We start from the raw sequence: 26,522 nt of genomic DNA on the forward strand, positions 1-26,522 counted from the left end.
ATTAAAAATCTTTATTTTAAAACGAAGAAAGAAAATTTCAGTCCTCATTACGGTCTATTAAAACGCAACCTATATGTTTTCATAAACATCTATATTTTTTCCAGTTTACTACTTTTCTAGAGGAATTTGTGGCCGTTTTTTCTTCCCGTGGAAAAATCATTTCTTGGCTGAGATTACTTAAAATATTATTATTAAATATTGATGGGAACTTTAGGCTGTTTTCGGCATTGTTTTACCGCTCTTATAAGTCTCTTCCCGCTTATAACAGGGCGGGTTCGTCCACTCATCAATAGTACAACTAGCATGAATGCTATAATGAATCTGTTTGGATGTGAAATGATTCAATATTCGTTTTAATTCTAAGCTACTTCCAACATTTCTACAATAATACTAAATTAATTCTAATAATATGGATTAATTCTAAATTAATTCTAATAATACCGATTAATTTCTAAATAATTCCAAAATTCTAAAAATAATTCCAATAATACCACTGATTTGTACACCTAATTCTAAGGTGGTTTCCCCCTCGGTGTACACTTTCAAAGTAATTCAATATTTCTCGAGGAGGAATCCGCTGGCCAAAGTACAATAAAATACTAATTTTCATAAGCAGCTTCAAACCTGTGGTATAATATAAATAGTTGAAATATTCTCGAAGTATTATTCAAATAGTACTGAGTATTGCACAAATATTACTCAAGCGAAATACGAAACTAATCCTGCGGTTTCCCTCTCGATGTTTATTCAAATTTAATGTAATGAATGTAAATAAACTTCTGGTTTTGAGGTGAAAAATGCGTCAATAACAAAATGTATGTAGTTTTACATATTTAATTCCTCGTTGATTTCTGAATATTTATAAAACTTATAAATGTAATTGCGAGGGGGAGACAGCTTATCAAAATTTGTACACTAAAATCCTCAGTCCTCACCTACATAATTAATTATTCAAGTATTACTCAAATAATAAAAATCTACTACTACTTTCCTACCTTCCTATTTAAAAAATATACAAGTCAAATGTGGGAAATTTTCTTGTTGTTTCAAAACTGTGCTTTCAGAAACAATTGAAGGTTGCATTTCAGATATTTTTATTAGATCTGTGTTTCCTTTAGATAGTAAATAAATAATATAAGGTTTCATAGATCTATGATCGATACTGACAATATTGTTATTATTTACACCATAAAGGAGGCAATTTACCAGTTGAGGACGATTTTGCTTCCGAGCGGAGCGAGGGCTGTCAATACAGTCCGAGTGTGGTAAATTATACTTAACTGCTGCGTGGTGTACTGGTGTATAATATTCCGCTCCCACAGTTCTTTATGGTTTTGACATTATTCGAAATTTTGCAAAGTCGCCTTGGTTGTTTGGATTTTGTCGTTTCTAAGATATTTATAAACGAAGCTACATAAATTTTAATTTTGCTGGTTTTGAATTATTATTTCTAAATGAATGATTTTCAAATAGTATAGAAATTTTAGAGCATTTTTGAAACATAAGAATGACGGCTATACACCTAAAAAGTCAAACGTTTTTACAAGAGAATAAGTCAAAGATTTTCTCGTTCGGGCACCCCATAACACATAATAATGAAGGTAGTGACGGTCTTACACATTGCAGGAACATGCCGTTCTGATGAGTTATGCAAACTTACTTTGGACGTCAATTTCAAAAATTTCGATGATATTGTAATTACAATTCCAGATTCTAAAAATGGTATGTCACATACGTTTACAATTACTTCTCGTATGGGAATCCTCAAGAAATATATCAAAATTAGATTGGAAATTAAAACTGAAATATCACTATTTTTTATGCGCTATCAAGCAGGTAGATGTTACAACCAACCAGTCGGCAAGAATACCCTTTCTATGATTCCCAATAATATTGCACAGTTTTTGAAACTAGAACATCCTGAAACATATACAGACCATTCATTCCGAAGAACATCTGCAACGTTACTGGCTAATACAGGAGTTGCTGTATTAGCAATCAAGAAACATGGTGGGTGGAAATCAGCCACAATTGCAGAAAGTTATGTTGCAGACACTTGAAGTAACAAAAATGAAATAGCCAACAGGATTTGTTTAAGCCAAAAATGGATTCAAACAATAGAAATCCTTTGATGGTTTGGACTCCCAGAAATAGATACCGCTGTGTGTGCTGTTTTGTAGCCACGAAGCAGTCTGAATTAAAAAAAAAAAACGCAAAAAAGAGACGTGTGATAGAGTTCGAACGAATCGGTACAAATATTGAGACCATTTTTAATTGCAAACAATAGTAGTTTTTTTTTACTTCAATAGTGATCAACAAATAGTGCATACGGTAGCCAACATCCTCCCAATCCTTACTCTCTAGTATCCTTTTACCCCTAATAGTGTGACATCATCATCAACATCATTTGGTAAGTTTATACATAGTTTCCTTTTTTTTTTCTCTGTCTCTCTTGTCTCCATTATTAGTTACAGTCCATTCCGTACTTCATAATAGCTTAATACTAAACAGGATTCTTTACAATGACAATTTAACTCAAGGTTCTAGTAGTACGTCGCATCATGCTGTTTTAATGGATCAGTCAGATAATATTGAGCCTGCGGTGACTGAAATGGAGCGGTCAAATCCTTTTGATAAAAATGTGACAATTAGTAAACGCGGCGGGAATGATTATAGTCCAGGCAAGTTAGATCTATTACACTTTGGGGCTGGATCGAAACGATTATTATTAGAGATAGACCTGTCAAACAGATATATAGGTAAGTTTGGCTTATATATTCGAAATGTATTGTTCCATTGTTTTTCTAAGTGCAGTTTTGAAGTTACAAAAATACACCGTATTTTTGTTTTCTATGGACAAACGTAAAAAAGTTAAGGGGGATGTAATGTTACGTGAATAACCATGCACACTAAATTACCCCTACGGTTCCCCCCTCGGGTAATTATTTCATTCATTCAGGTGCATGAAACGAGATCGAGAGTGCACTAGAGTGCAATATTGAATTTACGAGAAAACTTGAAATTTAAAATGCAATACCTATTTTGTTGGAAAGGCTGATCTAATTGTTCTTCATCAAAAAAAACTAACACTAATATATTTTTATTTTTTTATTATAGACTGCTATAGTAGATGTTTGTTATAGATTCCCACATTGCCTAATTGATATACGAGTATTTGTTCTTAAATCTATTCCTAATCCTTTAATAATGAACTTAATTGAATACTACTGCATTAAAAATATTGGCGGAATTAAATTTGATAAAATTCTTCCCATAATTTTAATAAAACGTTCTACTTAAAATTTCACAATGAAATTAATGTGCAAATAGATAAACCCTAGAGATAAAACCTAGGATCTTTGATTATTTTGTTGTTCTTTATCAAAACAAACGTATTTATTACAATCTTGGTTGCTTCCATGTAGGATTATACTTCGCTTTCCATGGGGTTTTATATTTTTATTGTGAAAGGCTTTGTCCCAGAAATAAACAAGTTTAATCACCATTTTATAAGATAAATAAAAGTTAAGCGGAAAACTGACGTAACTGTAGATAGTACTATCACCGCCTTCTTGGAAAAGTTGTTGTAAATTATGTTTTTTTTAAGTACCTAAAGCCGGTGTTTTCCAATCGTTAGTTTGTTTACTAGTTTTTTAAGATTTATGATTCAGCTCGAGCTTCCTTATAATCCAGAAGAATTAAAAGAATTAGTAACAAATCTTTTTAAATGTACGTAAATTATACCAAAAAAAAAAAAATAGTAAATTTATTAAAAAGATTTCGTGCTGAAATGTAAAGTTAAAAGTTAAACACCGTTTTTCTCGTAGATAGTACTATCACCGCCTTCTGGGAAAAGTTGTTGTAAATTATGTTTTTTTAAGTACCTAGAGCCGGTGTTTTCCAATCGTTAGTTTATTTACTAGTTTTGAAGATTTATGATTCAGGCCCGAGCTTCCTTATAATCCAGAAGAATTAAAAGAATTAGTAACAAATCTTTTTAAATGTACGTAAATTATACCAAAAAAAAAGTAAATTTATTAAAAAGATTTCGTGTTGAAATGTAAAGTTAAAAGTTAAACGCCGTTTTTCTCGACCAAAGTTAAAAATATTTCCTTGTGTAGACATTTGTTGTTGGAGCCTTTGTTTTTGAGATAGTGTTGGAATTAGTCGAGGAATTAGTGTTATCTCTCTAAATATCTTTTGAATAAATTAACGAAATTTTCTGTACATGAATAACATGCCATTCATCATGAAAAAATTGTGAGGTATGCTGGTTATATTTTGAACAGTTATATTGGAATTTTGCTTTGTCATTTTTGAAATGCAGAATGAGATCATTTTTGTTCAAATTATGGAGTTTAATCCTTTTATTTATTCTTAATGACATTTATGCACTTTAAACAACGAACATTCAATTATTTTCCAACAACTACTTGATCCTTCCACCGCTAATGTCACTTAAGTATTTCCGAGGATATTTCTTTTGAGATTCTTTGGGACGATATTGCTTATAACTTTTAAACGGGAATACAGAAAAATTTCTCCATTTACAATAAAAGTTTATGAGAAAAAAGAGAGCTTCTTAACAGGAAAAAAATTTGGGTATGTTTCTGGAAAAAATGTAATTGATGATGCCATTAGTCGTTTCTGTCAAATCCCAAAGATAATACTATCGATTGAAAATGGAGCTTACCTCATCCCATTTAGTACCACGTATTCCAAATTTTATTTAACATTTTTGTATCCTCACAGTAGGCCTATACTATCGAGTTTGAGACACCATGTATAAAATATTCCGTTTCAGTATCTTAATTTTTTCAAAAGATAGTTTTTTTAAAAAACGAAGACTAGGTGGACTAGTGGGCAATTGTTTATATAGAAAATGTTCCTAAATTCATTTCTCATTTTCGACACGTGTTAGTATGACATTTTTAATTATGGATATTTCAGAATTCAATTTCAGAAAACGTCAACTCTATTTTAGAATAGTCAGTTCTAATTCAGAAAATGTATATGTATTTCAGAAAGCGTAAATTGTTTTTCAGGAAGCGCTTTTCAGAGAATATCTTCATTGTTTCAACTTTTATTACTGTATGGTGACAAATTATGTAGATATTTAATGAGATATCTCTTATTAGCACATGCAGGTATAAGTATTTGCAAACAACAACTTCCTCGTTTTAGTGCTTTTTACGTAACGACTGCTCTTTAAAACTTGTATGTAGTCGAATACATTTATGCTAGACAATTTATAATATTTGCTTGAAGCATATTGAAGATTAATGTACATTTCTAATTTCAGTGATAGTCATTCATTTTGTAATAACCGCCATGTGTAATTTTATATATTTTTTCTGAAATACATTTGGAAAAGGTGTAGTGTTATATCTGTTGCATTTAACTCAATTCCCTGCCATTTTTATTAAAGTATTTTAACTTTTGGTTCCGCAAGTAAAATTAAGCAACTTTACTTTTAGCCGGTGCCTTTCCGTGTTCTCCTTTTATAGAAAAAATGTATCCCGTAACGAACGTAGCCCGTTACAACTAATGGAATTTGACACCGAACCGAATAAACAAATACCATCCCGAACAAACCCTGGAAATGGATTGGGCGTAATCTAATCATCCTGCCACTTTTTCCTTCCCAGACGGTCCTCATTAATAAAATGGAAGAGCCATTTTTTGTTTTCCGAGTTCACTTAATTTGATGGATCGTCCTCCTCCCTTAGGGTTCCCATTTGTCTTACGTAATAAGTTGTTTGTGAGGGATGTCATGTCCATTGTTAAATGTAAGGGTTAGAAATAATTAAATGAATCACAGCATGGAATCGGATAGAGATGTGTACAGGGTGGCCGCCCGAAGGTTGCTCCTCTTACCCGGCTTTCACCGTTATTTTTTCAAAAACGAAAAAGATAAAGAAACTTTAAAAATATTTTAATTCTGTTACAAAAACATCTTCGGAAATATAGGCGCATGTTTTCTCAAATGGAACACTTTGTATAGTTTTATATACACTCAGGAAAAATATTAAAGAAGCAGAAAAATTTCCAATTTATTTTAATGATTTTTAAAAGGCTGTAACTTCGTGAAAATGGTCGTATCGAGAAAAAAAAGCAACTAAGCTTGAAGTTTCTAGTTTTGTAATCTTTCGGCGCAAACGAAAGAATGCAAGGCAAAACAAATTTTTTTTTTTCAAAATTACACATTATTTTCTGGTTTAATCAGGTCATTTAGCCTGATTCCTCAGCTTCAATTTATTTTTATTTTTGTGTACGGTTAATTTTTTTTTTTGATCATCGATGTCGTAGATTTTGGAACCTTGAATCAATCATCTTCAAAACAAATTTTTATACTCAGTATTAATTTGAAAAAGTGCAAAAAATGAATTTTTCTGCTGTTTTGGAAAAGCAGCGACTACTTTGCAAATATTGCGAAGAGTACCAATGTTTTTAGTTCACTACATGCCCATGAGGCCTGTCAATTTTAAAATTTCAATTTTTTCTTTTTAAATTTCCACATTTGAAATATTCAATGTGAAATTGTGAAAAGGTAACGCAATAAAATTTTGAAATACTTTGATAACAGTTTAATTTTTTCCAAAATTTTGCATTTTTTTCATCTTAATCATCATTAAATGGTGTTTAAGAACCAATAAACCTGCTTCTTTAATTTTTTATAAAACTGACGATTCAGGAAAGAAAAACGGTTCAAACGATCGATTTCAAAATTTACAGACCTCATAGGCATGTATTGAGCTAAAAAAATCCTACAAACATTAGTACTTTTCGCCATAAATGCAAAATACTCGTTGATTTTCCAAAACAGCAGAAAAAAGTATTTTTTTTTTACTTTTTCGAATTAATACTTCTTAGTGAATATAAAAAACTTTCAAACATACCAAAATGCCTTGGAAGAGCATTGATTTAAGTTTCAAAAGTCCATCTATTCGGGCGAATTAGACAAAACATATGCCTGTTTCAAAAATTGGGCCTAACTCGAATTTTATGGGCCAATAGAGCCCAGAGAATTTATTTTCTTAAAAACGGTATTCTGGCTGTTCTATTTAATATTTTGTAATCAACTTGAGCTTTGTTGTAAAGTAGAAACCTTCCTTTATACGTTAAATAGCCAGGAGAGGGGAGCGCTGTGACGTCATAGTGCCCATGCTGCGCTCGGCTTTTCAAAATTCTTACTTAACAAATGGATTATGGCACTTGGAAAGCAGCTATCGGTATGCTTTTTTTTTAAATCAACTTATTTTTTTCCACTCTTTCGAATGGTGTAAGCAAAAGTCTGTGAATGTCATCGCCAGACCCCCAAAAATACTCCTTTATTGACTTTTCACGTTTTCTTTTGTAATTTCATTATACTTTCGATATTTTGAAAAGTAAGAAAGTCTTTTACGTATTTAGACATATTTTCCTGTAATAAATTTCCAGAAGGACAAACATTGGAATTTTTAACAAAGATAAATGGTGTAACATTTTATTTAAATAAAATTTTAAAAGGGTAAAAGAAACAAATTCTTAAATTTTCATGAGTAATCAACTAAAAAATCCAAAATATCTGTTTTCGATAACTAAATGAAATATTTTTTTAACCAAATTTCAACGTAAGAGCAAACTAAGAAATCGGATAAAAATCATTTTGCAAATTTGCTTAGGACTGGCGTTTTATAGATTTTATAGACAATAAATCGCACTTTTAGTAAAACAATAGAACAAGTAGATCCAACCAGGAAGTGACGAAGCGTAACGCTATACTAGAGCAACTTCCTTTAATTTTTCGCATTGAAAGATCACGGAGAACATGTAAACATCAGACTGTGTACCTTTCCTGCTGTGTCGAGCAAATTTGTAAAGATACTCAATAATTGTGATTAATGCATGTGTTAATAGTTTCATAAAAACATTCTACAGGATGTGATTATGTTTATAGTACCGTACGCGATTTTCTGTATGTTTAACAGGCGTGCAAAATTCAAGAAAATTTAAGATAAACGTACGAGATAAATATATGGTAATATTTTTCCTTATTTTGAATATATCGCATTATACCCTGAAGAACATTTATATTTATAACTGGTTGTTTCTAATTTACTTAGATTTTCTAAAATGCTGGACAAAAAATTGCGCATACAAACGCAATCCTTAAGTCGATTATGAGGATGGTATTTCAAATCATATTGTTACCGAGATTGTTACCAAAATTAGTATCAAAATTTAACTGCAATTGTGTAGTAACAATTTCAATAATGCTTCGACAGTGAATACTGCCTAATATCTTCTTAGTCCAAGCATTCTGTCACGGATTAATGTTAAATTTGCATAAATTATTACCTGGACAAAAAAAATATGACCGTATAGAAAATTAAATTTTAAATTGAGTTTCTTGTTCTTTAAACTCGATCCAATATGGCGAACATGGTTAAAAAAAATCGCAAAGTTGAAAAAAACGGTTTTTCTAAGATAACTAAAAAAATATATCACGGATTGAAAAATTTTAAATGAGAAAGTTGTAGGTTTTAAAAAGATCTATCGACTGATTTTTTGAAAGTATCGATTGCTTTGTTACTTTTCGAGATAAATCGAAAAAACCGTTAAAAATCTTCTCTTTTCTCTTCTTCTATAACTCGTTTACATTTACGTGCCCATATTTGATATTTACTGCAAGCATAGCCCGCGGCAAGCCAAAAAAGTACATTTTTGAAAAATTTAAAAATATTAATTATTTTTCGAGATTTATCGATTTTTTGAAAAAAGGCGCTCTCGAAAATTGGCTAGATCTTCTCAGCGGATAGCCCTACAGTAACGATTTTCGGTTTATTTTCTTCGTAAAGAGTTATATTATCATGCTGTTAAAAAATGTTGACGATTTTATTAATTTTAAGGATCAAAAAATGACTGAAAAATGTGCACTTTTTTGGGTATTTTCAAAAAATCGATATATCTCGAAAAATAATTAATATTTTTAAATTTTTCAAAAATGTACTTTTTTGGGTTGCCGCGGGCTATGCTTGCAGTAAATAGCAAATATGGGCAAGTAAATGTAAACGAGTTATAGAAGAAGAGAAAAGAGAAAATTTTTAACGTTTTTTTCGATGTATCTCGAAAAGTAACAAAGCAATCGATACTTTCAAAAAATCAGTCGATAGATCTTTTTAAAACTTACAACTTTCTCATTTAAAATTTTTCAATCCGTGCTATATTTTTTTAGTTATTTTAGAAAAACCGTTTTTTTCAACTTTGCGATTTTTTTTAACCATGTTCGCCATATTGGATAGAGTTTAAAGAATAAGAAACTCAATTTAAAATTTAATTTACTATACGGTCATATTTTTTTTGTCCAGGTAATAATTTCTGTAAGCATTTCTCTATAATGCTTGGACTATCTATAATTTCTGTAAGCATTTCTCTATAATGCTTGGACTATCTATACAATAAATAAAAATTAAATGTTGTTTGTTGGTAAGAGCGTTACTTGACAAGGGCTGGACCGATTTGGCTAATTTTTCTTTTAAAATGTTTGTAATAGTCCGAATAAGGTCTTTAGGGAAAGAAAAATTGGAAAAGTTGTCTGGAAAATTGGAAAATTCGGGAAAAACTGAAAGTGCTTCAAACGATGGATGTGCGTAATTCTTCTTTTGTTTTGTTCATTTTGGTCCTGGAAAAGTTTTCAGGAAAGAAAATTCGGGACAATTACAAATGAAAGTCGGAAAATTTGGCAGAAATACAAAAATCATAATTTTTGTTGCACTTTTGATCATAACTGATGATAGGAACGGCATATTTACTTTGTTTACACATTCGCAATAACTTTTCACAAATTCACAAAATGATCACAAGCAAATTCATTGAAATTTGGACAGGACAACGTCCGTCGGGTCATTTAGCATCTCTAATAAATCTATACCTAACTCCCCAGTCATGTTGATTTATACCCTCGGGACCGAAATGTAAAATGTATGTATCTATTTATACAAGGACCGAAAAGCTTTAGCATCTATTAGGGACTCTTTATGTGCAGTAAGTCGCTCCGTTCGTTACGGTTGACTGAGCATCCGCTTTTATCACAGGAGGCAGCTTATTATGCCAAGAAGAGCAGTAAAAACCACCTGCACTCAAGATCGCTTGTTTAGTTTTTCGTGCAAAGTCAATAGGCTTGAAAAGCACCGACCGCAGTCTGTGGGGAGATCGCGGTAATTTGGAATTATATTTTGTGGGTTTATTGGTTCGCCATTGTTAGTTTGTTCGGGAAAAAAACTCGGGTTGACAGAAGATTGCTTTATTATATGGGGTACAACCGGAGATAGCTCAATAATTAATGTTTCTACAGAGTGGGAAGTTTAACTGGAACAAATTCTGTAACTTAATAAATAAAGGTTTGCCGCGAAATTCCGGAGACACGTCAATTTTAATTTTCAATGGGGCGTATTACAAAGGTTTGTTTATTTTTTCAATTATGTTAGGGGGTTGCAGCAACCCCCAACTGTTTGTTTAAATGGAAAAAATAAAATAAGGAAATGTTTACTGAAACTACTTTAATGCAAAAAATTTTTAAAGTGCTTTCCACCTTGTTTTTGGCAATGCCTTAATCGATAACAAAAAGCATTTTATAACACTTCCGGCGTTACTTGCCTAATGTCGCCCCTGATTCTTGGCTGAAGCTCGGCGATGTCGTTAGGTTCCTTGCTTTTTAGATATCCCCACAAAAAACCTAAGGGAGTAAGATCGGGTGATCCTGCTGGCCACTCATGTGGACCTCTTCTTCCAATCCGTCTATTCGGAAATACTTTGTTGAGGTGGATCTGTACATTTTGAATAAAATATGGTAGTGCCCCGTCTTGTTGAAACCATATCCGTTGGTCAAATAAATTGGGGTCCAAATTATTGGGAAATAAAACCGCTAAAGCAGGAACCAGATCATCTTAGAGCATAGTTGGGTATGTTTTTCCGGTTACATTTTCATTGAAAAATACAGGACCTACTATGCGAACCCCCGATAATACCAACCCAGACGTTTGTTTTTTGAGGCCTTTGAGTATAGCATTTATGCATCCAGTGGACATTTTCGTCAGCCCAATAACAACAGTTGTGCTGATTGACGTGCCCATGGATTGTGAACGTAGCTTCATCAGAAAACAACACCCTTTCCAGAGCAATTTGTCCCCATCGATAGAAGCCATAATTGGTTCGTAAAAATCGAGGATCAGGATCATCTTCGTTAAGCTCGTGCAGGTTTTGTATCTTATATGGGTGCTTGTGGGCTTCTTTCAGAATTTTTAAAACCCTTGTATGACTCTGAAAGCGAGCTATTTACGTAGTTGGAGTAACAGGATTTTCTTCAACTTCCAACATGTTCTACCGGGTTTCTTCCTCGATTTTTAAAGGCCTTCGTCGAGGAGCATCCCTCACATGGTCCAACTCCCGACATCGAGTTTCGATTTTTCTAATCGTACTTCGATTAATTGGAGGCATTTCTGGATGACCTTCAGCAAACAAACGAGCAACTTCTGTCCTCATATTCTGTGTTCGACTTCTGTCCGCATATTCGAACATCATTAAAACTTCGATACGATGTGTCTCGGTTAAATAGGGTACTTTCTTGTTTTTGGCTTTAATTTACGTTGAACTGCAAACAAGTACTAACAAATCAATCACATTCAGTTCAAATTAGCCAAAAATCCATAGAGCAAGTTGTGGGTCAGCGTTGCCAGACGTCCCGATTTTGGCGGGACGTCCCGCTTTTTAAGCCAAAATTAAATGTCCCGCTTTTCCCGCTCTGGTTTTTTTTCTTTAGGCGTCAATTATTTTCTCCTTTTTTTTTTTAGACATCGATTTATTTTGAGGACAATTTGTTTCTCAGATATCCTGAGACCTTTTTTTTCTAGCCATCAATTATGCAAACCCGTAGTATGAAAGAATCCCGCTTTTTTGTTCAAAAAGTTTCTAAATCCCGCTTTGCCCGAAAAAAATCTGGCAACGCTGTGTGGGTACACATGCCGCAAGTGACCCATTTTTAAGCGTTACGTCAAGAGCGCCAGCAGGACGCCGCTGGACGCACCAGCGTTCCAGGAAGAGTCTACGGCGGACTGGCGCCGGCGACCAGATGCGTACTCATATACCTGCGACCGACTCCACACAAAGGGACTCTCCAACGAACACTCACCTCGTCAACACGTCTTTTTCTATACAACTTAATTTCCAATAAAATACTTTATTATTACCGTGGTGAGAGCGTTTTATTCTTGCTGTACAGCGAAAGCAACCCTCGAAGTAAAGCAAGTAAGAAAGCAAATAAGATTTTTTGATTTTTTTTTAATTTTTTGACTAACTTTTTTTTTAGAAGAAGTAGGCAAAGAGAATTGCTGTACAAAAAAAAATAGATGAGATTCCCTTCAAAATGATGCTTTTTCAAACGTTTTTGGACTAATATTGACTGAGATAACTGGTCAAACTTAAATACTTTTTAGATTTTCGTCGTTTTTAACATAATAATGATTATAATTCTTATTATTTTTACAACAAATTGGTTCTTTACTTAATAATTCAAAAGTTTTATTTGTTAATAAATAAAGATTTTCACAACTTAGTCAAAAAAGTAAAAAAAAATAAAAAAATCTTATTTTTGCTATTTTTTAAATTGTTTATTAACGATTTTTTTGCATAAAATTTTTCTTTTAAATTTTTTAAATAAGCCATTTCGATGGGAAATTCAATTATCTACAAAATTTTTCCTATGAACTATACCGAAATTTTGTTTCGTTTCGCGCTATATTTAAAAAACTGCTAAAGTTTATTTTCACCCCTATCTTCAATTTCAACCCTCTAATTTAATAGCGCGGTTTTTTCATTTTTAATTACCCTTCGAACAAGTCATGTGATGAAAATCCTTAAACGTCTTATTTCCTTCCTTTTTTTGCAAAAAAATGAAAATTAAAACATATAAGGGTAAACGTGATGAAAATCGAAAAATTGGCTAATTACTGTAAGTTTGAACGGTCAGTCAATTTTCATCCAAAAATACTTTACAACCTCTTATTTTGAAGGAAACTTTATCTACTTTTTTTTATGAAGCAATGCCTATACCTATCGTTACTCAAAATAAATTAGAGGCAAAAAAGTAAGAAAAAATAAAATCGAATTTTTGCTTTTTTAAAAATTCTTTATTAACGTTTTCTTGCATAAAATTTTCCTTTTACATTTTTTAAATAAGCCATTTCGATGGGAAATTCAATTCTCTACAAAATTTTTCCTATGAACTATAGCGAAATTTTGCTTTGTTTTCGAGCTACAATTAAAAAACTGAGAGGGGTGCATTTTCACCCCTATCTCCTATTTCCACCCTCTAATTTAATAGCACTCCGCGGTTTTTTCATCTAAAATGACCATTTGAACGATTCATATAATAAAATATCTTGAACGTCTACTACTATAATCAATAGCCTATATTTCCTTTACAATTTAATGAAGTTCTGCATTGTTAAGTGGCTGTTACTGAGTGATTTTGGTGGTAGGAAAACAAATTACTCTATATGCGTGGAAAAACTGAAATTGCAAAATGACAGTGAAATTTTGATATGTTGCTTATTTTAATAACTGTCATTTTGGCGATAAGAAAACAATATGCAAAGAAAATCTAATATTGCCGTCATATATTACTCTTCCTTTTACAGTTTACGAATTGTTACGACCTTTCGAATTGTTTTAGGGCAAGAAAGAAAAGTAACCTTTTTCATAAGAAGATAGCAGCTGCTTGACATTACATACAATATTATTGTGCGTATTTGGATAGAGACCATTTCCGATCAAATCTTTCGTGATTCTCGAGTTTTTAATTTCTTGGTAGAATGATTAAAAGACCGAAAAACCATGACAATATTAGAATCTCGTCAGCAATAGACCGTAGACAAAAGCTAATTATTTTGGTTATTTTGTTCAACTAATTAGAGATCTGTAGTTATAAGAAAAGTTCTATACTTCTGGCAATATTGTATTCAAAGAGAAAAAAATGGTAGTTCATCAAAACATCGTCGTAGTTTAAAAAATATGCGTTTCACGTTTAGTCTTTGATAGTCCAGTCATTGAAGGAATTTGGCTACCAATTTTCTCGGATGGAATGGATTGACGTGAAATTTGAACTGTAGCTAGGGAATAACCCAAGAAACAAAAGTTATATAGTGCCGATGTGTACTTTTACCCTAGGGGTGGATGCCACACCTTCTGGAGGGTGGGATTTTTTTTATTAAAAATAACCTCACGATTCGATAGAGGGACGAATTCTAAGCAAAAAATGTTCTATAAGAATTTTTTGTACAGTCAACACTTTTTGAGTTATTTGCGCCTAAACATGTTCGTTTTTAGCCCAAGAAATGCGTGTTTTTGAGCCATTTTTCGCGAATATCTCAATAACTACAAGTTTTATCAAAAAAATTATCATAAGCAAAAATGAAGGTAATTAAATAGCAAAGAGATTGCTTTTTTTATTTTTGTAGATGGTATAGAACCCGAGTTATGACTTCTAGAAGTTGAAGTCAATTTCGAAGATAGCTATAATCGAAACGTTCAACGTCTTGTAGCGGAAAAATTAAAGGTTTTTCGAGGAAAACTTATATAACACCTATTAAAGTTCTTGAAAAGACCTTTAATTTGAGTGGTGGTAGAAGTCGTTAGCATGAAAACTAATGAAGTTACAATCAAAATAAAATGGTTGTCTTGATTTTTGAGAAAAAAAAATCGGTATTAAAATTAATGACTTGACGGAAAAAAATTAAACGTATTCCTTCTGCAATTTACTTTATTTATGTATTAACAGTAGATTCTGGTAATTTGAACGATTTCAGAAGCCTAAATTTAAAAAAAAATTCAGTTACTTTTGAATAAAATTTTTCAATTTTTTAAAACAGTTATAAAAGAAATGATAGAATAAAAAATTGTAGGTTTTTTCTTACTGAACAATTTGCTTTTTTTTAATTTTTGTTGGACAAAATTTGAGTCTAAAGAATAACAGAACAAATGCAATACATTGTGAATGCACCAGAAGAATATTTTAAACTGTTAAAAACTTTTTTCTATTTTTATTGCCATGGAAGGTTAGTTTTTAAGGATTTTTAAGGGTTGAAAAGTAATTAAATTTCAAAAATTATATTAAAAAACATGAAAGGAACTTTATCCAACATATTTGAACATGAATTGAATCTTTAAAATACGTAAATCTGTGATTTTCGCATTTTCTTCGCACAAGGGTAATTTTCACCCCTAAATAGAAAAAGCACACATTTATATAGACAATATAACTTTTGAAGTGGGGGGTCAGATGAGTTTATATGCAAATTTTCAGGAAAATCCGTGCTATCCGAAAAAATTGGGAGCTTTTACTTTATTTTCGCCTTCAGTGACTGGACTATGAAGGATTCTAGAGCCTTTAGATGTCGTTTTAGGGGAAAAAAAATTAGGCATTACTTAAATACAAGTGTCGGTATCGGTCGATATCTTGGTGCATCCCAAATTGTTACAGACGTGGAAAATTCCGTGCCGAAACGGCAACGAAAGCAACAAGAAACAAACCTCGTTAAGAGTTAGTGGTGTTCGAATGCAGCAAAAAAATATTACGTGCACCGTCGTCGTCTCCCCAAATTAATCTCTTATCTTCTTATTGCAGGGCCGGCGATACAGGAGGCGGCGTCTCCGCTACATACAAGCCGGGCGACCTGCGGAGGTGGCGGCCTGCGCCCCCGGTGCTCCCCGCACCCAACGCCGTGGGAGAGAAGGGCAAGGCCGTCCACATCCCCTCGGATCAGGAGGCCCTCATGAAGGAGAAGTTCAAGCTGAACCAGTTCAACCTTATGGCCAGCGACATGATCTCGTTGAACAGGTCGCTGACTGACGTCAGGCTGGAGGGGTGAGTTTTTAATGATAATAACAATAATAATATCGTCAACAAAACTTACATGTAACATACATGATTGATTGATTATAAAAAAGTCTTTGATATGGTATGGTCATCGATGTCTAAAGCCTGTAATGCAATTTTGTTGCAAGGATTTGGTCGCTGCCATAGAATCCACGACATTTTTCTTATCTGACTATGCAATTCTGTCGCGGCAATTGAATTGCGTGAATTAGAACATGCTCTATTCCGTGCAACAAAATTGCAGGGATTCTAGTTGCTTTTATGGAAATGTGTTTATTACCAATCTAGTTATTGTTGGCTGTTGGTCATGGCTGTTGTTTTGTTAGTAATACCGTTGAAGCCACTAATAGGTACAGTGCCGCCCCTTTGAAAGTGGACGACTCTTACAAGCAAATTGTCTATAATTGGCCTTTGTGAAGCTGACTTGAAAATGTGAGGTTCAAATCGGCTGTCATTATGTCAAATTTAATGTGTGTCTATCATACTAGTTCTAGTGAGCAAAACAAATCCAAATTAGGTAGCAAATTATTTATTTTTCCAATACTAAATATATTATACATTCTAACGGCCATTCATTCGCCGTCAACGAGATCTAAAAATGAAACACTTTTCGTCGTCAAAAAAACGCGATTCGTAAAGTTAGTATTTTGTCCAGCACAATTTTTGTCTATAACACTGCAATCTACATGGCATTCATAAAATTAATGTTCTTGTTATTATCCTCAGTGATGTTATCCCATGCGTTTTCAATTGCCTCCCAAAGTTCTTCGACGTTAACTGGACGGAAGTTTCTGCCGTAAATTTTTTTCACCATATATCCCCAGGACTTTGAGGGCCAAGGTAAAACATCGATGTTGTTATCAATGAACCATTCTGACGACAATTAATTATCCTGCTTGAAAGTGAAATTCTGAGGATACAGCATAATCACAACAAACATCAGGACTTTGGCAGCTTATCCAAGCTCAAACGTTAATGGAGAATCCATCGCTGCGCTGTGTGGGTTTCATATAAGGCTCCGAATACCTTATAATATCTGGTGGGTAGACATGGACAGAAGCATCGGAGCAAGACTGAAAACTTTTTTCGTTCGAAAATATAATATTCTCCCAGAAGTTGTCTGGGCTTCCTACAAATTGTCTTGCAAACTCTAACTTTATACTGGGGTGTCAAAGCAACTGTATTTGCGGCCACATAATTCTTCAGCACCGAATCTTTCACCCGCTTCCTTGCAGTTCGCACTGATCCAGGAAAATTCGTCTCAAAGGAAGCCGCTACTGCCATGTCAAAAGGATTTATTCTTAGGTGGTGCTTACTTTTCGACGTCCAACTCCGTGAACATAACGTACGTGACCCTTCGTAATCCATTTTTCTTTGAGTTTAAATATACTGTTCTTGCATACATGCAGATCATCCGCAATGACCAATCATTCTGAAGTAAAGTTATAGCTCTCACTTTCTCTGGTTCCGTTAAACGCGGTATCTTGAATTACCAAGCAAATTACTAATGACACTGACATATAAAAACTTGTCATAATAAAAAGTAGACGACATCACATTAGAAAAATAAATCCTCCACTTTCAGTGTACAATAATTTACTTTTAAATTTTCATCCATTGCAATGTTTTGTTTGAATAAAAAATAATTGTTCACAAGATACTTACAAGAAATTTTACATGTTAAACAATGCACTGTTGATAACACTACTGCAAATTAAACAAATTGCAGCATTTCTGTACCATTTTGTGATATAAGCATACAATTTTTTCGCTGCAACAAAATCGCCGCAACTAAATTGCATATGCTGATGTAGGCTTAAGACGTGTTTTGTGCTGCTATTCAAAACTTTCTATCTAAATGGGAAAATAGAATACTAAAATACAACTAAAGACTAGAATCTACAAGATCGGTGATATGTATGGAAACCATAGACCTTATAAACTACTGGATTACCCAACTATCATTTTGCCTATATAAACGGCAATCGAACAGACGTGTGCGAGAGAGATAGAGCTAGTGCGGGCATTCGTTCACAGAACTTCGAGTGTAGCACACTACATTTAATTCAACCAATCAGCTAGTTATATTCGATTCCTTACCCCTTTTTTCTGTTGGGCCGTATTTCCGTTTGAAGTTTTAACTACATTTATGTGTGGCGTGGTTACATTAAAAATATGGTTAAGTTAAAAATTTTGAAAAATTATTGATAAGGTTTTTAATTACTTATAGAAGTCAAATTTCCGTTTATATAGGGTCCAATGACATGTCCACTAATAATACCACACCAAACATTTACTTTCTGTGGTCATTGGGTGTGAACTTCCTTCATCTAATGTGGATTTTGATCTGACCAATACCTACAATTGTGTCGGTTTACATGCCGGTATAAGATAGTGATTTTCTAAGTTCGATATCTCGTAAACGGTTAATTTCGGTACACGATGTGCTATATGAATTTTGTTTAGAATTTCGCGACTAATTGAAATATGGGATCCTACGTATATTTTCTTTATTGTAATAGATTTTAAAAAGCCCGATCGATCTGTTACTTTAGAAGATAATCGACCGCTTCCATACATATCAGCGACCGCGACTCTGTATTTTATTAATTTTAGGCGGAGAATATTTTAAGATGTCGCTTTAAGTGCTCTTTAGTTCCGTATATGTCTTAAACCTTTGTCAAATCAGCGTATAATCTAAGGGTTAGTTCTAACCGTAAAGGCAGTTCTTAAAAAAAAAGTTAGTTCTAAAAGTTAAAAAGGGCAGTTGCAAAATTTGATTATTAGAAGTAGACCTCTTTTCTTATTTGTTTGTATAAAAAAATGCGTGTCTGTTATTTGCACAAATTGAATTTTTCGGGCGCTTTCTTTGAGCTAGCATAGGGTCATTGATTTTGGGTAGTTCTTAAAATTCCTTATTGTTAGATTATCCCATGTGTCAAATTCTCTTAATATATTGCTCAATATTGATATTGAATTATTACCTAAACAATGCAGATAAATATATTACTTATAGTTTAGCGGGAGGATTGAGGCCTTTAAAAACCTCTCAGAGGGGAAGTGTTGCGACGCGATTTTTGAGTGAAACAATTTGGTTTAATTTTCTAATAGTTTTCCTTCATCCCTGGAAGCTTTTTCAAGTTTCCCAAAATTTAGCTGTAGGTATAGTCTTTATAGCAAGAGCTTTAACGAACTCTCAGAATAAAACAATTTCCCGAGATTTTTTTTTTAAATATTCTGTTAGTCTTCCTCAAATTGCACTTTGTGAAAGCCAAAGTCGCTTAAAATTTAGCTGGAATATCTTAGCAAGGATTTTAAAGATAAAAGCGAAAAAGTGGACCGTTTCATACACTAATGGAAAAAATTAAGGAATCAAAAAAAATCTAAATTTTCGGCGATTTTTCAAATGGCTGTATCTTTGATAAAAATGGTCGTATTGGAGTAAAAAAAAGCAATTTGAAGCTTGAAGTTTCTAATTTTTGGATCTTGCAAAAAAAAATTATTTTTGGATTAGATAGGTTGTTCATTTAGCTTCAATTTCTTTTTTCTTTTTGGTCTCGATACGACCATTTCTCGCTGAGCTATCGGACTTTGAATGAAAATGGATCATTTTCTCTTTGTTCATCGATATCTCAGAAACCAATGGTTGCACAGAAAATCGACGGTGGGTCTCAGAAAGTTGAATGAATTCTCTACAAGGTCCTGGCACTGTTTTTAGATTTTTTTTTATCCTTAACATGATTGAAAAATCGTCAAAATTAGGACTTTTAGGGGTCTTCTAGAAAATCACGTGCCACATTGAGAATATTGGGAAAATGACTAATGTTAAGTGTGCCTTTTACAGGTCATTGTACCCCTAAATGCCCTATAGAGTTTCAATTCGATCCGTCAAGCCGTTTTTTGTTTCATTCGATTGAATTTTTAAAAAAATTAAAGGATCACTTTTTTTTGCCTTTAAATGCTCATAATCTGTAAAGAAATGAAAAAAACATTTTTTTCCTGATTTTTTTTTTACATTCTTATTGCAGAAAGCGTTTGAAATTATGAAAAAAAAAAAAAATAAAAATTTTTTTGCAAGATCCAAAAATTAGAAACTTCTAGCTTCAAATTTTTTACTTTTTTTTTACTCCAATACGACCATTTTTATCAAAGATACAGCGATTTGAAAAATCGCCAAAAATTTAGATTTTTTTTTGATCCCTTAATTTTTTCCATTAGTGTATTTGGGAACTTTTTTCAGAAATTCTCTAATAATTTCCTCAATTTTTATCACTAAGAGCTTTCTAAGTTATTCAAAATTTAGCTGGAAGTCTTAGCAAGGACTTTATGAAACTGGTAAAAATTCTGGAAATACATTTTTTTAATTTCCTAATAGTTTTTTTCAATCTTCATTTCTTGAAACCGTTTCAAATTGCTTAAAATTTTGCTAGGAAGTCTTAACAAGAACAAACCTTCAAATCGAACCTCTAGTTCGTACCTCTGGTAGCCATTTTAAGTTGTCCAATATTTAGCTGTTGAATGTCTTAGCAATCCCCCTAAAAGAAAAAAATACTCTGGTTCGCACCTCTGGGGATACGAAATTTCTTCAAACTGTGCTCAAAATTTGGCTGGATTGTGGTATGAATTTTTCAAAATCCTCTAATAGTTGTTTTCAGTTCTCATTCCCTGTGAGCCATTTTGACAGCTGCTTATGTTGCAAGGAATAATTTCTCCCATCGCCGTCGGCGTCGCGTCGCTATGAAAAAAATAGCTCAACATTTTTTTTTCCTAAACGATTCTTAAGGACTCGACGCTCTCCATTTTTTTTACCATAAAAAATATTTTAGCGGCAAGATAAACCCTTTTACTTCATTTCGCGCATATTTAAGACCTTAATAATCATAAATAACGATACGATATCTTCTTAATAGGTTCTTGATTGCCGTCAGTCGCAAGGGAAATTTTTCTTGTCCCATTTAGAGGTCGTAGATAGAGTCCTAAAGAACTCGCTCTATCTTGAAAATATTAGAGATGCCGTTCGACTACGCGAGTTGTCGGAAATTGAAAATGCTGTTTGACGTTGGTATATATTTGATGTAAAATGAAGGATCGTGACGTTGATAGTATCGCACACTGAATGTGACTTCATATTCCTAATTTATCTGGGACGTTTAATTTTTTTTCTAATACCGTGGGTAGAAACAGTGAAGTTAACATATCATGAGAAGTACTGTGGTCATAGTCCAAAAGTTTGCTTTTTGAAAAAATTAGATTGAAACTACCAAAAATCGGTTGATTTTTACTTTACCACATGCAATGAAAAAACATTTAATAGCTTCATGCATAGAATATTTGTAACTGTTCGGGGCTAAAATGGATGTTTAAACATACATTAATGATTAAAAGAAAAAATATAATAAATGAAAAGTAAAAAAAAGTATTTTAAAAACAAGCTCTTACTGTACTAAAAAAGGAAAAAATAAACACAGGAGTTCATAAAACCCATATTGTTGTGTAAATCCCAATCCCACAAAAAAGTTGAATATTAATGAATGATATGAAGATATGAATAATACGAATTATTAATTTTAAATGAAGCAGCGTTTGAATACATATACAGGGTGTTTCAGGAAATTTTATGATGATCTGTTTTGACATTTAATGAGCATTCATGGTGTCAAAATTCATAATTTTCCCTCAACCCATTTCGGAAATATTAAAAAAAAATGAATTTTTTGAGGCCCCATTTAGGGGGCATAGCTCCCTTAGGAAGCATTTCTCGACCAATGTTTATATGAAAAAATATTCTTATTTTTGGCAAAAGAATCAAGTGGTAAATTAGTAAACACTGATTATGAGACACCCTGTATAAATGAGTAAGCAGAATTTTATGCATTTCTTGGAAGTTGAAATAAATATGAGCCTATTATGATTCATTTATTGTAAGCAGAACGAGAATATTAATTGAGTAACAGTTGAGTAATTGACTTTGAAAGTGAATATTTTACTGTTCAAATTTTGATTAACCGTTTCCCCTTTGAAGATGCATCTGATTTGCGTTATCAGAACTTGGAATAACACTTCGTTTTAAAAAAGTTTTTACATCTTAAATAGCCAACAGGGATCTAAGTTCACACAGTAATTTGTAACACATCTTTCACTGTTTAATAAAATAGCCGCAGTCTCTTTTTTTAACAGTATGATTTTCTTTCTCTAAAATTTAGGCCGAACCCAATTAAATTGTATGACCGTTTACCTCTGTGCGTTCGCGAATTTTTTATGTCTCAAATTCTCGTTTTTTGAATGTAATCTTGGCGCTCGTCTATTCTAAAATTTATTGATGGGGAGTGGGGACATAATGTTTATTGCTATATAAACAATTTTTTGAAATAGTAGGACGCATATAAGTATTAATATTTACACTGGAGAACTGTTGTGATGTTGAATTTATTACCTATTTTGCGGAATTTTTTGTCACAGACCTGCCCAGGTAGTGATGATGAAGATACAAAAATCCCGAAAATATATTTTTTGAAAATATTCAAATCACCTAGAAAATTCAGAAAAGTATTTAATTTTTTATATATTATAAGAGGAAATAATAACTACGAACCAGAATTTTCGAAAAATGATATTTCAGTGTATTCTTTCTTTCAATTCGTGAATTAGCTGCATTACATTACGATTTACCTCGCATTCAAAAGTGGATACGGGAACCGGAAACCTCCGGAACGGTACTTCCTTTTACCTTAACCGCGATAACGGCTGTAATTATTGTTTTAGCAACAATTGACTTGACGTATACTAGCGAGTTACACAAATGCATCAAGATTTTATCTTATCTGGGAATTACATATTTTTGTGCAGGGCGAGCGTATTAGAACTTTCCAATGCAACAACTGGCCACAATATGTCTCGGTGTGTAGGTTCAAGTAAAAGTTTATTCATAAAATAGTAGTTTATCTGTATAACAAATACCTACTTTCTGTTGTCACGTTATATTAAATACAGTAATACAGGTCATTAAAATAGCTTAGTTTATAATATAATAAAATAAAACAAATTGTAAAAAAATATTATATGTACTTGAACTAAATTATTTTATTGATCAACGTCTCAACTAAATTCATTAACTTTGTCTTTTAGAAATACATATCAAAAGTTTGTTTTCTTGAATTTCGACGTCCAAACTGATTTTTTTTTTTCATAATTTTCATACCTCTCCGCTGGACAGGCTAGAATAGCCTCAAACAACCGCGAGCTCGAGCTACAGTCAAATCTTTATATGTACATGTTTCTTTCATATCGCACAGAAATTTAAGCTTATAAAATTACACTATACAAATACTCTTCAATAAACACTACTTTAAATTTAACTATACAATAAAACTTAATAAAACATAAAATGCACTATGCAAACTACCTACCGTATTACAAACACCTTGTAAACGGATAAACTGAAAATTAAAATAAATATAATATAATGAAGCAGTGACATATTTATTCGGGTATTCTCGTTTCGCCGAATTAACGTTGGCCCTTTGTTCTTGCCCGTCTACCACTCTGTTGACATTTCATATCAGCTGTAAAGTCAACTTGCATATTCCAGTCGTATAAACAATGATCAAGCACGCGCAGCTGCGAACTATTGGTCGAATGCGATCGAACGGCAATTCTCGCTAAAGAATACAGAATCGGACTTCAAATAGTACTCATATGATAGTTTTCATTTCATGCGTATCATTGGCGTCTTAATTTTGTTACTGTTTTATGTTGTTTTGGATTGATTTAAGACTTGTATCGGCAATTTGGCTGACCAAGTGTCTGAATAAGAAAAAAAAAACAAAATTTTGTTCAGAATTTTATAACTTTTTAGTAGTACGTGTTTTAACTTTCCCATATGCCCCTCTGTCTATTTTTATGATGATTGTCCACGTCAAAATTCGTTGACCTAGAAATTCGCAAACTAAACACAATGTTTTAAAAAATAATGTGTTTTTTTTTATTGAAGACTTGGAATTATTTTAAAAGACAATTCAAATCTGTCAGATCAGGAAGTATTTTTATTTGTTATTATACACATTTTATAAGCAGCAAAATAATTATATTTAATGAATTATGCAAAGAAGTATTAATTACCCCTGGAAGTGACCTCAACTTAAAGTTACGCCCTGTACAATGTAGATGCGTCAGCTTGTACAAAAAATTACTGTAAAACTTTATATAGGTTTGTAAAATAGATAAAGATGACTTTGGATCATAGGTTGGAGCCCCACATTGGGCGCCAATTTTAAACACGGTGCCACTATTTCATCCAATTATCAAAAAAACACATACAGATGTCTAACAATTAGTTCAGGTGTTCAGTTCAGAGACTGTTTAATGGATTTTTTTGCGAACATTGTTGTGGGCGAGCTATTTTGTCGTTTGCAAACATCTTACTTAAGAACAAAAATACTGTTGTAAATAAATCAAGGTAAAAGTAGTGCGTTTATCGCTAAAAATGGCATAAACCGGAAAGCAAGTTGGGTTTGGGTTGAAATTAGGAATTACGAAGAATTAAGTATGTGGAACGTCGTCCTTCTTTCAGCAATTGTTTGGAAACGTAAGTCTTTAAGTATTGAGAAAGAAACCGTGCTGATGGAAATTTCTTCACTGTCGTACGGTAACACTCGCAGCCGGTATGCCGGGCGGATTTTGCTGCTATTGGAAAATATCGCGTTAGAAAATTAAACTCGCATAATAGGAGGTCGTTGCGACAATAATAATTATACGGGCAGCGAGGTGACCTTTTTATTTATTTTTCCTTGTGTGCAGCTTGCTTTCACTACGCAGCAGTTGCCTTTCATTAAATATATTTGTAATTGTAGAAAACGGGTAAAATTATCAAAACTACTTACATATGTGTAGGTATAACTATTTGTCGGTAGTTAATATTTATTTTGTAGGCCTTCGTTGATATGAGGATTAACCGGGTTAGGGTAATTTTGTGTTGCTCACTGCGATCGAGTAATTAATTTTAAAAATTAAGTTGTACAGCTGTGAACAGTAAAAAGGTTCCAACGTAACCTCAGAGCCAAAATAGTAAGTAGCGACTTATTTTCAACGCGTAGATCCAAGGGCGTATCATTTTAGAAGGTTCCAAAAATTATTAAATGTAGAACAACGAATAGATGAGGATTTTGATTAAAACTAAATTATTTATTTATCTAGTTCTGCCACCCCATGGTACAGGACCAATTTACAAAAAAAAGCGATCTTGAAAAAGACAAAATTGACTATATTTACCACATATTACAATTAAAATCTAATATATCGGGCTGTTCCTGGATAGTAATATAATTTTGACACATACAGTAAAGGAGTGAAAAATTCACAGGATTTGTTTGTGGAGTAGGAAGATAAAATGTCGTCAAGTTTCGAATTGCAATGATATACAGGTTCGGAAAGTCCCCATGGTACATCGGCCGTTACGTGAGAACGATAAAGTAAGTCATAGAAATCCGTGCGATAGGCAAGGATGGTTACATTGAAGACGTTTCATAATCTGAATAGTCACTCCCACTTCTAACCCAAAACGAGCGGTGACTATTCAGATTATGAGACGTCTTCACTATAGCCATCTTTGTCTATCGCACGGATTTCTTTACTTTACTTTGTTGCTCTCATGTAAAGGCAGATGGACCATGTGGATTTTCCAGCCCTCTATGAAAATTTAACGTGGGTAATTAGACCAGGAAAGGAAACATTTTGAAATTTATTAATTACTGGGCGTGATTTTATTGTTGCTGCAAAGTCTTGGGAATGATAATACAAGAGACGTCTCATCTCGTGGGTCATGAAAAAAATATAGCGTCATTGTTTTTTATCAAAAAATAGGTCAAAAGTTCGTAATTTTTCGTTCTACGCGTTATTGTAAAAAAACTTTTAATCTTAGCAAAAAATGTTCAAACAGACGATTTGATCTAGAGAAACATTTTGTTAAGTAGCAAGTGCAGGTAAGAAGTGCAGGTGTTAAGTGATAAGTAAAATCAAAGTGTAAACGCTCACGCTGTTAAGTGATTAGTGCAAGTGCGAAGTGCGAGTGCAAAGTAAAGTGAATAGAAGCACGATCTATTTTCTCTGTTAAGTAGCTAACCCCGCACACCCGCGTACTCCCCGCAATCGCCACCCAAACGTGGTCCTCCCGAACTACACTATTTAACTGTTTGACAAGCCGTTATTTTTGACAAGTACATAAGTACGGACGATTTTCCTATCATGAAATGGACTGAAGAACTATAATAGCAACACAGATTTTAGGAATCATCAACGATATAGTTGCTTTGAATACTCTAAATAGATGCGAAAGAATGCATAAGCTGCATCCACTATTAATCATATACAGAAATATTTGTAGTTTAATTTTTGAAGATAATGCACTTCTCATAAATGTATCCGATTTTGCTATAGTTAGTCCAACAATAGTCAGTAACTCATTTTTATCTTCCGTCATTCGCATTGAATTACAAAATTCAGTTGGATCCTCATTAATCAGTTCCTGGAAAAGCTTATTACTACCTCCATACAGAAGTATTCTGCTTATCAATTTTCTTTGCTATAATCTCTTAGGTTTTTCGATTTCAACTAA

The 26,522-nt window shown here is 32.9% G+C and overlaps 1 protein-coding gene across 2 annotated transcripts in view; it reads left to right on the top strand.

Moving 5' to 3' along the window:
- The window catches only part of LOC108908576 (polypeptide N-acetylgalactosaminyltransferase 5), a 77,157-nt gene that overhangs the window by 9,353 nt on the left and 41,282 nt on the right, over positions 1-26,522 (top strand). For both annotated transcript variants that reach the window (XM_018712647.2, XM_018712648.2), the window contains exon 2: positions 15,662-15,901. In XM_018712647.2, coding sequence (XP_018568163.1) covers positions 15,662-15,901 — 240 coding nt within the window. The remainder of the gene's footprint in view (positions 1-15,661; positions 15,902-26,522) is intronic.

This window comes from Anoplophora glabripennis, unplaced genomic scaffold (assembly GCF_000390285.2).
Source record: "Anoplophora glabripennis isolate ALB-LARVAE unplaced genomic scaffold, Agla_2.0 scaffold309, whole genome shotgun sequence".
Classification (NCBI taxonomy): domain Eukaryota; kingdom Metazoa; phylum Arthropoda; class Insecta; order Coleoptera; family Cerambycidae; genus Anoplophora; species Anoplophora glabripennis.